Here is a 14,204-nt window from a genome sequence, read left to right as displayed (position 1 = left end):
ATTACTATATAAAGTAATATCCTCCAAATATTATCTACCTTTTAGATAATATATTAATTAACAACCTTTAAGTGTTAATTTCATGTAACGATACACCCCGTTACAGCGTCTCTCTGAGTCTGAAAGTCTTCCTCTGACTTTAGGAGCGAGGTAGCTCCGCTACATATTTGCAATAATATGCTAGAGAAGCAGGTGCAAACCGCTTCCTCGCTGTGCTAGGGTGTGTGCTAAGTAGAACGTGGCCGCATTGCGACGTGCCCGTCTACAAAATATAAGCTGTCTTAAAACTACTTTCTCGATAACAAGTGCACACGTGGAGCCGGGTAACCGCTTCCGTGGCGACACTTGTTCTATGGTACCAGTTCCTTGTGTGATGTCGCTGTAGGCACCCACCAATTACCTAACTGTACGTGAGAGAAGTCGGTCAAACCGCTTTCTTGCTGTGCTTGAAGGTGTGTGCTTGTGGTGCGAGGCAGCTTTGAAAGCGCCCGCCTACGCTGACACCGCATGTGTTTGCTATGCCTTCGCAACCTTAGCATTGAATTATGCAACTTATACGAGCAATTTGCGATGGAGAGATAACGACTCGATCTGTTGCGAAATGCAAACTGCAAGGTGAAGGATACACGATTTACTGTAGAAAGGAAATTATTACACTGAAAAGTTACCTTTTCGACTTTTTTAAATTAAGAAATATCCAACAACGGGTGTTCTATTATCGATTTGCTATTTTCGTGCAAACTATGCGCTATCAACGACATTGATAATACCGCCGCCGAATTAAGTAACTATTACGATTACGCGCAGCTTCTCATCCCGCTATCAAAAAGCGTGCATTGGTGCGCCTTGGCGGCATCAGGAGCTTAAGGCCTCGGAAGTCCAGCTGCGCTCGGCCACGCAGCCTGAATAGGATATAAATCAGCTATAGCAACACACACCCGGTGCTGAACACAGCAGCGGTAAGAAGCATCCTTGCGAATCCACAAGCAGCAAAGTAGCTGCAACCCTAGGCTCAGCATTCCATCGCTACGATCTTACTTAGTAGTTTATACCGATCGGTCGACGACACAATTTTCATGAGGACGGTAGCCACTCTTTCAGCGGCACTAGGTGTCGCCTATCAAAGCTCCTTCGGTATCCGGGCCTCAATATGCGATAAATGTGGAGAACGGCCTGTGCGAGTGAAGGGTATTTATGGCTCATTTTGCGTACCACGGCAACAGTGCGATGGATTCTTAAGTGGTACAAATGATAAGCCGTTCTTCTGTCCGCGAGCAGGGCAGCGAAACTTAGATGGGGGCGTGACATTAGCGCAAGATAGTTGCTGCGCTGTGGTGGATAGTATTCGCGGCACATTGGGCTGTGTACAGAAGGAAGAGAATTCGCAGACGGCATGCCTAATGCCCCCTAAGTGGCCGCGCGAACAACATTATGTTCGTGTAGGTCGCAAGAGAGGAAGAAGCAGGACGCTGAAGAGCGCTGTGACAAGTGAAGCAATTTTTACGATACCAGTGTCTCTTCGAGGAACACTTACGCCGACGATGAATGGCGCGGCAGCGAAGTCTGCTATATTGACGAAAGCGGCTCAGACGATGGCTCCTGTAATCCCCGCTGTGAGTAACGCCTCATTAGCTCCTATTCAAGTTTCTTTGGCTGCTTCTGAAGGTTCTGAATTGACGCCGTCAGATTTTGTTGGAACTAATGATGTCTTACAAGACGAAGCTCAAGCGACGCAGCAAGAATCCTCAGATACAGCACAAGTTCCTACATATATGCAAGAATATTTAGACATTTCGACAGCAGCAGTTGGGCCGGTGATATCGATACCGGGTGCTTCTACTGCAGGTCCACGTACAGGCGATTGCGCCGATATGACCGAATCTCCAGATGTTACAGCACCAGCTCCGGTAATTGCGTATGAGAGACCAGCATTAGTGCTTGCTTCGGTTGCTGCAGAGGTTTCGAGAGAGCCTCCATCCGCTCTTTTGTTGACATCGCCGCCAACAACAAATATTTTAGTTCTCATAAATTCGACAATGGAACCAATTGCCTTGGCAGATTATACTTCACCTGCAAAAATATCTGCAATTGACGTAGCTGCTCCGATAGCAGTTACTGAAGTGCCATGTGATATTCAAGAATCGGTGAAAATTGCAACTCAAAGTCCTCAAGTGACAAATGCAACACCAGCGCTCGACTACTTCGCGGCAGCACCAGCTACTGCAGACGCTCTCAAGGCGACGATGCCACCCTTACTATCAGAAAATTCGGCTATTGATGTCGTTAATAATGATGCAGCCTCATTGACAGCAAACTTGACCACTAGAGCTTCACAAGCATTTAACACATTAAATGCCGTATCGACTCCTGTTGTAAATGAAGGATTTTCAATGTATCAAACGACAACAGTCGTGCTAGCTAATACTTCACAAGCATTTGGCACAGCATCTGCTACGGTGGCAGCAGCAACAGCATTGTCAGCAAAAGCCTCTGGATCATCTTTATTGACTCCAATGATCGAGACACCGTCTAAGACGAATTCATCTATGACCACATTATCGGATACAATTGTGCTTCAGTCTGTGATTGCAACAACAGAATTGCCCGATACATCAGCGAGTAGCGTACTTTCGGGTATAAATGCGACTTCAGATCCAAGTTTTACAAGTATGGCTCAGCAATCTAATTTGTCTACTGAAACCTCTATTTTACGATCTGCTTTCGAAGAAACAAACGGGCCATCATCGCAATTAGCAAATTATACATTTAATACAAGCCAGCTGACGGCTCCAAGCTCAACATTGGACAATGCATTTCTGGAGACAGGATGTAGGAATTCTTCGGTTACTGGCTATGAAACAGCTGAGTCACGGTATAGATCTAATGATTCTGCTACAAAAGCAGGCATCAGCTCGTTATCGTCGGCGTCTAAGCTATTGTCATCCAGCTCCATTCCTGGAAGCGGCAGGTCAGGTCCGGCAGACAGCAACGAACGGGTAAACAGTGGCGACAGCTTCCGTGGTCGAGTTGTTGCATCAGATTCTAAGGCGCCTGCTAGAATAAGTATGCCATCAATGCGCTTCCCCCCATCGTCTTCATCCTCATCATGGCTTTCGACACCACCAGAGTCGTCGGTGATTGAGAGCCTGACACCGCCAAATTTTATCTCGTCGAGCGGTAAATTGCAGCTATCGCCAATTAACGACGACAGTGAAGATGTACTTTACACGGGCGGCAGTATGCTTGCGGCAGATAATGGTTGTACTGTAGGAAGCAGCGCCCTCGGCAGTAATATGATAGCCTTCATCATTGTGGGGAGCTTGGCTGCTGTCGCAATATTTTTTGGAGCTCTCTACCTACGGCCAAAGCGAGTCAATCCTCTTCAACAGCTGACCCATCTCGAATACTCACATCCGATGCTTCACTCCAGCGACTATTGGCACGATCAATCGATCGAATCGGAGCCATCTGAATCGTATAATGTGTCGCGCACTCCCAGAGCAATACCCCCATCGTTTTAAAATATACACTTTTTTAAAACTTAAAGGCTGTGATTTTTTGCTCGGCTTGATTTTAAGTGACCTAATTTCAGTAATTTACAATGCCAACGGTTCTCTGGATCTCGCAAAATTCTGCGGCAGCTATATGTTTCCAATTAGTCATAAATGTATCACCTCGTTCTAAGGGATGGGCACGTGAGCATTTTGAAAAAATCGTAGCTCGTAGCTGCATTTGATCTCGAGTTTTTCATCATAAAGCTTTGTCGATACTGCATTTGTGTCTCGTTCGATCGGCCAAGCATGGCGATCAGGCGCTGACGAAAGTCTCGCACTGCTTTTGAGACTGCTGCTACAGATTATTTCGCCACGCCAGCATGCATAAGACGGTGTATTTCTGATAAAATGGGGCACGCTATGTTCCCAACAATATTTAAACGGGACCACATGTGTTAACCTTTAACAGCCTAGCACATTTCACCCATAGCATCCGTTTCACTTGGTATCATCTATGTCAACCGCCGCATTGTTAGCATCCGGTGAAGTGTTTGCATTCGCGTCTTTAAAACAGATTCATTTCAATTTCGCATAAGGATCTGCTTTTGTCAATGCAAATACCGCTTACACCGCTTCTTTCGTGTTGCTTCCTTCTAATTATTGTTTGACGCCTCAACAACGTTGACAACACCAATAACAGAAGTGCTAAGTAGCCTAAATAGCCTTGTGCATCGTATTGTGATGATCAATTTTAGAATTCAAAGAATATTAAAAGCTATAGGTTATGTCGTTCGTCTCGCATTCGCAAAAATCCTATTCGCGGTATAGCTCAATCGTGGTGCGCCGTTCACCTTACATTTGTTTAGTTCTCCTCCGTCAAAATGTTAAGAACAACGTTGAGATTCCCGTCTCTCTTCTCAAGAATATCAATAACGTGTGCCGGCTTTGCGTTGGGAAATATGCCCCTGACGATTGATAACTGTTCAGCCCACTTTACTTCTTTTTCAGAAAAGGCCGCAGATGATGTGTTAGGAGGCAACTCCTCCAACTTCTGGGCAGGCGTGGCCTCAGTCATTAGAACCGGCGGCATTGTTGTCATCACTGGCTCTAGAAGCGATTGTTTTTGTTTTGACTCCAAAGATGGCAATGACGCAGCGGCAGCTACTGCAGTGGTCTCTTCGTTTTTTTTCTCCGGAATGAGGCGATTGATTTGACCCACGAGGCCCTGAGCAAAGGTCGAAAAGCCACTAGCCGCCGTTTTAAGCGAATCAACGTGTTCACTTTGCGCTAGCTTTGCGCTAGAAGTAGTAGCACACGAGGAGAAGTTGGCGTCACCCTTAAGCTGCTCGAGCATAGTTCCGAGGGCTTGCATTAGTAGCTCCACGGATTTGACGAGAGGAGCTGTGACCTGCTCCTGAAACTCAATTTGGTGTCGCGTAGCAGCCGAGAATTTGAGTGACTGCAAAGGCTTTGCAGAATTTAAAAGTACGCATAGGGCTTCTTCAAACTCAGCGTCGGTGGTTACATTGACGCAGTCGCCTTCGATGTCAACGAACTGCACAACAAACTCGCCCACAGGCAAGCGAAAGGTCTTTGCTATAAGTTGCGTCATAACTTCAAGCGATAAGCTGCGCAAGTCTACGCGTGTGCGATGTATATCCCCGTTAAACGCGACCTTCAAGGGTATCTGATCCTGACGTTGTGCCATCTTTGCAAATTTTCTTAAGGTTTGTAAACCTAGTATGGGGAGGGCTTTTCAATACTGAACATATTCGTTGAAAATGAGAGGAGCGCTTTATTGACAAATTAAAGAAGGTTGTATGACAGAATTTCTCGATTGGGTAATAAAGGAAATTCTATTCTAATAAAAGATTCTCAATACAAGTGGAACCCAAGCTTTTCTAATTTTTGCTGAGAATAAATCAACATATTTTACGCCAAAAAATATTTCCTGACGTGATTAAAATTAAAGAAAATTGTCAAACTTGTCTAAGAATTACCGGAAATTTATGGTGAGCTATTAATTTGCGTTAAACATTCCCGTCATACCTTCCTTACGAAAGTGGAGTTGTAACTTCACAGATCGCTTTAGGAGCTTTTCCACGTAAAACTGTAAGTTCCTTCGCTTATCGAGCAACGCGGGACGGAAGCGAAATTTCGGCGGAAGCATTTGATCTCTTTAAGCACGAGGCGCAACTTCTTTGCGATGGCTTTGCTCGGATTGAGGGCTCTTTTGACGCGTTCCAAAACCGTCGTCCAACGTTGGACGTCAACAACCTCGTTTAGAGGGCCAGCTGGACATCCTGCTGTGGGTGCAGCAATCTGCGGCACGACCGTCTGTCTCGGTGCAAGCGTCTTTACGTTGACATGGAAAGGGACCCGATATGGCTTAAGCAAGCCGAAGTAGAACACTGGGTGTGTACGCAGGTTGCGAGGAAGGTTTAGCGTCTTAGCTAGGCCCTTCTTGGTCACGACCGCAAATGCTCCAATAAGCGCGGGAGCAATTTGGTCTTAAAGACCGCAGAAAATAAATTTTAAGTAGGTTTTAAGCGTTTAGCAAAACTCGGCCTCCTACCGCATCAGATCAACACAGTTCCTGCCTTTGGCTTCCGAGTATTCGCTGTTTGTCTTGGCTATCAGCCATTATGCTACGCATATGTCATAAGACACTAAATCGCTTTGCGAGAAATTTTCTTACTTGTTTCCGAGCGGTAACAGGACTGACATCAGCAAGCCTATCGGCTAATTCTCCCCTCCCAAGCCACGAAAACCACGTAGTGGTACGTTCACGGAACACATATGTGTGACGCCATTTACGTAGAACGGAGTATAGCCTGTAGAGGTATGAACAACGTTATTTAACGCAAACTCCACCACCGGGAGCGTGGAGCTCCAGCGCTTTGGTGTCTGAGCACACACACTGCGTAAAACGTCTTCTATGACGCGATTGACACGTTCAGTTTGACCATCGATCTGCGGACGGTCCGCGGTGGACGTGTTTAATCTGGTGCCAAGCACTCGGAAATCGATTTTCAGAATTTACCCATGAAACGGGGGTCCGATCAAAGCCATTTGCCGCTGGCAATTCATGTTGTCGAAACAAGCGATTGATGGACAGCCTTGCTGTACCTTCACCATCAATGGTATCCGGCACAGCCGCTAAATGAGCCATTTTGCTCAACCGGTCAACAAAGACCACGGTGCCTGTGTTTCCGGTCATTTTTTTCGGTAGGCCAAACACTAATAAACTCCGAACACCCTGTGGCACGAGTAGACTGGCTAGTGGCGCAGCAGCATGAGCCGAGATTTTACCCGTTGGCAAGTTTCGCATGTGCGAACGTATGTGCTTACTCATTTGTAGTGCTTGGGCCACCAGTAAATCTGGCTCACGGAGTTGTAGGTCTTTTCTCTACCGAGATGATCACCAAGAACAGTATTATGTGCTGAGGATTTGGAGTATCAAATCCTCTACGAGGCACATTGAATGTGATACTTTAATTCCTCATCATGAGGAACAACGATGCGCTGAGTATCCGCAGCATCCGTGCAATAAAGCAATAGGACATTATCGATACGAATCGATGTAAGCTCGCACGCAAGCGTGCCGACAACTTAATGTCCGACTCAGTGCTCTTAAGAGCTCGTAGCTCTCCGGTAATATGTGACGTTATAGTCGTTATACAGGAGAGTTCATACTACGGCCCACGTTATAACGCATAAGCCAAAGCATTCTGCTTGCCAAGCTTATATTTCACCTCAAAATTGTATTCGGCGAAAAAGGAAAGCCATCGAGCCCTGTGACTGATGGGGTGACTTAGTCGCAGTGCGTGAATACGCGTGATCTGTATATATTACAAACGGCTTAGAGCCTAGCAGATGAACTCTGAATTGGACAAGAGCATACTTCATTGCAAGTAACTCTTTGTCGTGAACTGGATAATTATTTTTTGCAGCATTAACTGACATTTCAATTTTAAATATTCATTTAATTAATCGTTTCAAAAAAAAGAAAATTTAAAATACATTATTTATAAATATATTTTGTTTTGATAGGACTAATTATAGGTTTTATTTATATTTAGTGTAGTAGTGCCTAAAAATTAATAAAATAGTTGTTAAGAAAAAGCTATCTAGACTCGAACGCAATTACACGGTCGCGCCCATCATTATGTGTTTGTAACAGAGCACTGCCAATGGCAAAAGCCATGCGTCACAGACGACGCTAAAAGACCAATTTGGATTTGGCAGTGCCAGAATCCGGGGCATGGATAAGACTATTCTTAACTGCTTGAAAAACATTATGTTCTGTGCTAGTCCAGCACCATTCTGTATCCTTTTTAAGGAGATTAGATAATGGCCTAGCCATGTCAGCGTAATTTTCGCTATTTTTGTGTAAATAAATTGGCGAGACCCAACCACTTACGCAAATCCTTTTGATCTTTAGGAACCGGCCAATCCACGATGGCTTTTACCTTAGCGGGATCCGCTTTAAGGCCTCGCTTTCCAATGAAGCATCCTAAAAAGAAATTTCGTCTGCGCCTAAAATGCATTTAGATGCATTGGCATACAATTTATTTGTGCGCATACACTCGAGCACTGTCCGCAAATGGTCTAGATGGTTTTCCATTTACTGACCGACCCTGCTCCGCACGACTATGGACAAAAATGTCATCGAAATAAGCTGTGCATAACCTCGATGAGGGCGGAAAGTTGCGTCACATGACGATTAAATGTTGCCGGGGCGTTGAAAAGCTCTTGTGGCATAACCAACCACTCCCATAACATACCGCTTGGGATGCTAACTGCTGTAAGCGGGATATCGCTAGCCCGCATGAGCAGTTGGTAGTAACCATCGACTAAGTCCAGTGCACTCTACATTCTACATCCACCATATTGTTCTGAAGAATATCCTTTCTAGAAACGGGTTCTGTGCAAGCTTGTTATAAGCATGTACAATGCGTTATTCACCATTTGGCTTTTGACAAAAATGTCGCTGTCGAATGGGGAGATTTACTCTGTCGTACCTCGTTGCTTAGCGCAGAAAAAATCGTCAATGACGTCACACTGTTCCTTTGGTAAAGGCAACTGTCGTGTAACACAGTATTTAATTCCCGGAATCAAGTCAATTTATGATGGAGGTAAAACGGATGGTGGATTGGTACACACCACATCTTGGAATTCCTCAACGAAGGAATATAATGGGTCCGTAGAATCTTTAAGGATCGATGATCCGCTCCGCGCACTAAGTGCAGCTTTTGTTTCCTTTAGGACGGCTTCATCCAGAAGCGATGATGATTTTGACTCAATATTTGGTCGAATGACCACCATTTTAGATAGGGCACCAGCCTTTAAGGCTCGGCTAATTAAGGTGTTGCCTCAAGGCTAACTTCTCCCTCAATGTTACCGATCACACCATATACAAGCGTGTGCAACTCGCTCGTATCACTTTGTGACGTTATCGACGCTTCGCGTCACTGCTGTCGCGGAATCGAGATAGTACGCCTCTTAAAGGCCGGGACATCCAATCGGGACAATACGCCTCTTAGAGGCCGGGACATCCAATCGGGACAATACGCCTCTTAGAGGCCGGGACATCCACGTTCCCAACTTTCCCAACCTTTATTGGCTAGGTAACGGAGCTGGTGTCCAATCCGACATTCGACGAGGAGTTATGTAACTCAATTCCTTGTCCAGTGATCGTTTAAGTGTCATTTCACGTGTCACTTCCCGTGTTGCTCACGTGCATTTAACAGTTTGACCCGAAAATCCCTGGCAACTTGCCAGACTGACATGCAACCTCGGCCGACCACACGGGGTGGACTTAGACGTGCCACTCAGCCCTTTACAGTCGTCCGAGCAACTAACAAGCCATGCTTATACTCACACTCCGTGCCTTACGCGCAGAGCTAATTGGGACTAGGGCCTGCTTACTATCACCTCCCAGAGATTCAACAGAGCCTACGTATTCCCCCATTGGGCGCTCCGCCTCCACTGCGTATCGACGTTTTCCTGCACCATACCAGATTTATGGTCAGGTCAGGATTGTTACTTTTTCGAGCTTTGCGCGCGTTAAGTAAGGAACAAGCCGAGCGTTACTGTTGCGCAGCTCCCTCGCTACTAAAGTCAGAGGAAGACTTTTAACCTCAGAGTCTCTTCATTCTATAGAACTAATGGGTTTAAGCAACTCAGCGAGTCGTACAAGCTATTAAAGCTTAAGGAAATTCAAGTTCAACGGATTCAGGGGTTCGTAGAATCAAGTGAAAACTAGTGCCCAAAAGCATTTACCTTAGAAAGGCTTCTATCTCTTCCAGATCAATGTGCAAGCCTTAGGAAGGCACTTATCGCTTTTAAGATCAAAAGGGGACTGCACTTTATTTAATTATTTAACCTGAGCCTTACCCTAGCTAATTTAAAAATAGATTCCGGCCGCCAGATCTATATCTGGCGGCGACAACATTTAGTTACCCATAATAAATGGGATTTTAAGTATTTAACTATTTAGAACAGGATAAAAAGGTAATTTCTCCATAAAGTAAATGTTCCACAACAACGGTTCTCCAACCGATGTGTGCCCCATTACACCCTTTCCCATCAGACTGTTGACACCGAGTGACAGCATTCGCTTTATTTCCTCTTTGAGGTTGGAATATAAACAGCTAACCTTTTGGTTGTGTGTTGCATTCCCTTGTCTTATGACAATAAAGTGTGAGTCACAGACTCTGAGCAGCTTCCTCGACGATGAGGAAATGGTGGACTTTGAAAGTCACTCTCAATCAGAGTAGGAGGAACAAGAGCGGCGTTCGCTCACGCCTTCTCCTCCGGATGAAAGTCGGCGGGCCCCGAATCCGTTCCCAGAACGTGGTGCCGCTGATGTCTTAACTGCATTGAGCAGGACACGGGACCCTGAGTCCAACATCATTACGAATCCGCTCGATGTAGAGCAAGAGCGGGAAAATCTCACAGAGGAACAAGCTCGTCGTCGAGCTGCCGTGATAGCAGAAGCTAAAGCTCATAGTGATTATAGATTCACTCTGCTTAGTGCGAAAGAGCGTCTCAAAGAGATAGCGGGTCACAGCTTGGTCATCTGGACCTCCTGTGCCACGGCGAGGACGCCGGAGGAGATCGCTGCTCACGACGCTCTTCATGAGTGAAACCTTACGACAAAGGTAATAACGCGAGGTCAGTATCTGACGCGCTTACGTGATGAAGCCCGTGGAGCTTCGGTGACCTCAATGAGTGAAAATCCAATTGTTTTGTTTCCAAACGAAACAAGAAGTGAAAACGAAGTCTCATTTGAGAATTGGGTCCATCGGGCCCGCCGCCTCCGCAATATTTGAAATATTAGGGAGTCTGCGGATGTGGCTGTCGTTCGTTTGGAACGGAAGCTTCGCTTCGATTTCGCCAAGCTTAAGGCCAAAGGCTAGTTACGTTCGGCATTTATGCCACAAAACGAAGAAAGGCCTAGCCGATATTTCAGAGCTTCGGTTGATCGTGCAACCATAGATCGAAGCCGCACTGAGGCTATAGATCCACCTAATTTGTTTTCTAGTGGTGGAAAGCGTCGTTTGACGTGAGTTGACCCTGAGCTTGACGCTCAAAAACGTCCACGGCGTACGGGCAATCTTGCCAAAGAGGTACCTCGAACTCTAAAGAGCTTTCAGAAGAGGGAAATCCTAGCTACTTCAACAGATACTGATAGTGGCCCTTACGACGACGTCGCTTTAAAAGTTTCTCCACATGAAACTGAAGGTTCCCTCGCGCATCAAGCAGCGCGGGACGGGGTCGAAATTTCGATGGAAGCGTTTGATGCTTTAAAGCACGATGTGCAACTTCTTCGTGAGAAGCTTCTTGGTTTGAGGGCTCTTTTGAGGCTCAAAACTGTCTTTCGATGCTAGAGCGTTCAGCAACCTCGTTTAGAGGACCAGTTGGGCATTCTGGTGAGGATGCAGCAATCTGCTGCACGACCGCCTGTCTCGGCGCATCGCCTTTAAGGCGATGTGGGAAGGGTCCCGATATGGCTAAATCAAGCCAGCGTAGAACACTGGGTGTGTACGCAGCTTGCTAGGAAGATTTAGCGTGTAAGCTAGGCTCTTTTTGGCCACGACCCTAAATGGTCTAATAAAGCGCGGGCGCAATTTGGTCTTGAAGACAGTGGAAACCAAGTTGTAGGTAGATTTTTAGCGTTAAGTAAAACTCGGCTTCGACAATATAAGAATTAATACAGCTTCTGCCTTCGGCATCTGCTTGTTCTTTGTGTTTGTCTTAGCTATCAGCCATCGTACCCATTACATGTCTTAATACATTAAATCGCGTTGCAAGAAACTCGCTTACTTGTTTCCGAACGATAACAGGGCTGATATCAGCAAGCCCTCCAAGCCCTGAGCCACGCAGTAACATCGTTTAAGGAACGCGTGGGTGGGTAAGACCGACGGAGTATAGCCTGTAGAGGCATGAACAGCGTTATTTAACGCAAAATTCACCACTGGGAGCATTGAGCTCNAAGGATCTGCTTTTGTCAATGCAAATACCGCTTACACCGCTTCTTTCGTGTTGCTTCCTTCTAATTATTGTTTGACGCCTCAACAACGTTGACAACACCAATAACAGAAGTGCTAAGTAGCCTAAATAGCCTTGTGCATCGTATTGTGATGATCAATTTTAGAATTCAAAGAATATTAAAAGCTATAGGTTATGTCGTTCGTCTCGCATTCGCAAAAATCCTATTCGCGGTATAGCTCAATCGTGGTGCGCCGTTCACCTTACATTTGTTTAGTTCTCCTCCGTCAAAATGTTAAGAACAACGTTGAGATTCCCGTCTCTCTTCTCAAGAATATCAATAACGTGTGCCGGCTTTGCGTTGGGAAATATGCCCCTGACGATTGATAACTGTTCAGCCCACTTTACTTCTTTTTCAGAAAAGGCCGCAGATGATGTGTTAGGAGGCAACTCCTCCAACTTCTGGGCAGGCGTGGCCTCAGTCATTAGAACCGGCGGCATTGTTGTCATCACTGGCTCTAGAAGCGATTGTTTTTGTTTTGACTCCAAAGATGGCAATGACGCAGCGGCAGCTACTGCAGTGGTCTCTTCGTTTTTTTTCTCCGGAATGAGGCGATTGATTTGACCCACGAGGCCCTGAGCAAAGGTCGAAAAGCCACTAGCCGCCGTTTTAAGCGAATCAACGTGTTCACTTTGCGCTAGCTTTGCGCTAGAAGTAGTAGCACACGAGGAGAAGTTGGCGTCACCCTTAAGCTGCTCGAGCATAGTTCCGAGGGCTTGCATTAGTAGCTCCACGGATTTGACGAGAGGAGCTGTGACCTGCTCCTGAAACTCAATTTGGTGTCGCGTAGCAGCCGAGAATTTGAGTGACTGCAAAGGCTTTGCAGAATTTAAAAGTACGCATAGGGCTTCTTCAAACTCAGCGTCGGTGGTTACATTGACGCAGTCGCCTTCGATGTCAACGAACTGCACAACAAACTCGCCCACAGGCAAGCGAAAGGTCTTTGCTATAAGTTGCGTCATAACTTCAAGCGATAAGCTGCGCAAGTCTACGCGTGTGCGATGTATATCCCCGTTAAACGCGACCTTCAAGGGTATCTGATCCTGACGTTGTGCCATCTTTGCAAATTTTCTTAAGGTTTGTAAACCTAGTATGGGGAGGGCTTTTCAATACTGAACATATTCGTTGAAAATGAGAGGAGCGCTTTATTGACAAATTAAAGAAGGTTGTATGACAGAATTTCTCGATTGGGTAATAAAGGAAATTCTATTCTAATAAAAGATTCTCAATACAAGTGGAACCCAAGCTTTTCTAATTTTTGCTGAGAATAAATCAACATATTTTACGCCAAAAAATATTTCCCGACGTGATTAAAATTAAAGAAAATTGTCAAACTTGTCTAAGAATTACCGGAAATTTATGGTGAGCTATTAATTTGCGTTAAACATTCCCGTCATACCTTCCTTACGAAAGTGGAGTTGTAACTTCACAGATCGCTTTAGGAGCTTTTCCACGTAAAACTGTAAGTTCCTTCGCTTATCGAGCAACGCGGGACGGAAGCGAAATTTCGGCGGAAGCATTTGATCTCTTTAAGCACGAGGCGCAACTTCTTTGCGATGGCTTTGCTCGGATTGAGGGCTCTTTTGACGCGTTCCAAAACCGTCGTCCAACGTTGGACGTCAACAACCTCGTTTAGAGGGCCAGCTGGACATCCTGCTGTGGGTGCAGCAATCTGCGGCACGACCGTCTGTCTCGGTGCAAGCGTCTTTACGTTGACATGGAAAGGGACCCGATATGGCTTAAGCAAGCCGAAGTAGAACACTGGGTGTGTACGCAGGTTGCGAGGAAGGTTTAGCGTCTTAGCTAGGCCCTTCTTGGTCACGACCGCAAATGCTCCAATAAGCGCGGGAGCAATTTGGTCTTAAAGACCGCAGAAAATAAATTTTAAGTAGGTTTTAAGCGTTTAGCAAAACTCGGCCTCCTACCGCATCAGATCAACACAGTTCCTGCCTTTGGCTTCCGAGTATTCGCTGTTTGTCTTGGCTATCAGCCATTATGCTACGCATATGTCATAAGACACTAAATCGCTTTGCGAGAAATTTTCTTACTTGTTTCCGAGCGGTAACAGGACTGACATCAGCAAGCCTATCGGCTAATTCTCCCCTCCCAAGCCACGAAAACCACGTAGTGGTACGTTCACGGAACACATATGT

The 14,204-nt window shown here is 45.8% G+C and overlaps 2 protein-coding genes across 2 annotated transcripts; one reads left to right on the top strand and one right to left on the bottom strand.

Moving 5' to 3' along the window:
* Nucleotides 1–1,076: 1,076 nt before the first annotated feature.
* CCR75_008379 (uncharacterized protein) lies at nucleotides 1,077–3,521 on the top strand (the record flags this gene model as incomplete). Its single annotated transcript, XM_067966431.1, has 1 exon — nucleotides 1,077–3,521. The coding sequence occupies one exon, from the start codon at nucleotides 1,077–1,079 to the stop codon at nucleotides 3,519–3,521; it is 2,445 nt and encodes an 814-aa protein (XP_067822958.1).
* An 835-nt stretch (nucleotides 3,522–4,356) lies between these two features.
* CCR75_008380 (uncharacterized protein) lies at nucleotides 4,357–13,109 on the bottom strand (the record flags this gene model as incomplete). Its single annotated transcript, XM_067966432.1, has 2 exons — nucleotides 4,357–5,202; nucleotides 12,294–13,109. The coding sequence occupies 2 exons, from the start codon at nucleotides 13,107–13,109 to the stop codon at nucleotides 4,357–4,359; spliced, it is 1,662 nt and encodes a 553-aa protein (XP_067822503.1).
* Nucleotides 13,110–14,204: the final 1,095 nt, after the last annotated feature.

This window comes from Bremia lactucae, linkage group LG1 (assembly GCF_004359215.1).
Source record: "Bremia lactucae strain SF5 linkage group LG1, whole genome shotgun sequence".
In the NCBI taxonomy this organism is placed as follows: Eukaryota; Oomycota; class Peronosporomycetes; order Peronosporales; family Peronosporaceae; genus Bremia; species Bremia lactucae.
The sequence above is the reverse complement of the archived record's forward strand: the minus strand, read 5'-3'. Positions and strand labels throughout refer to the sequence as shown.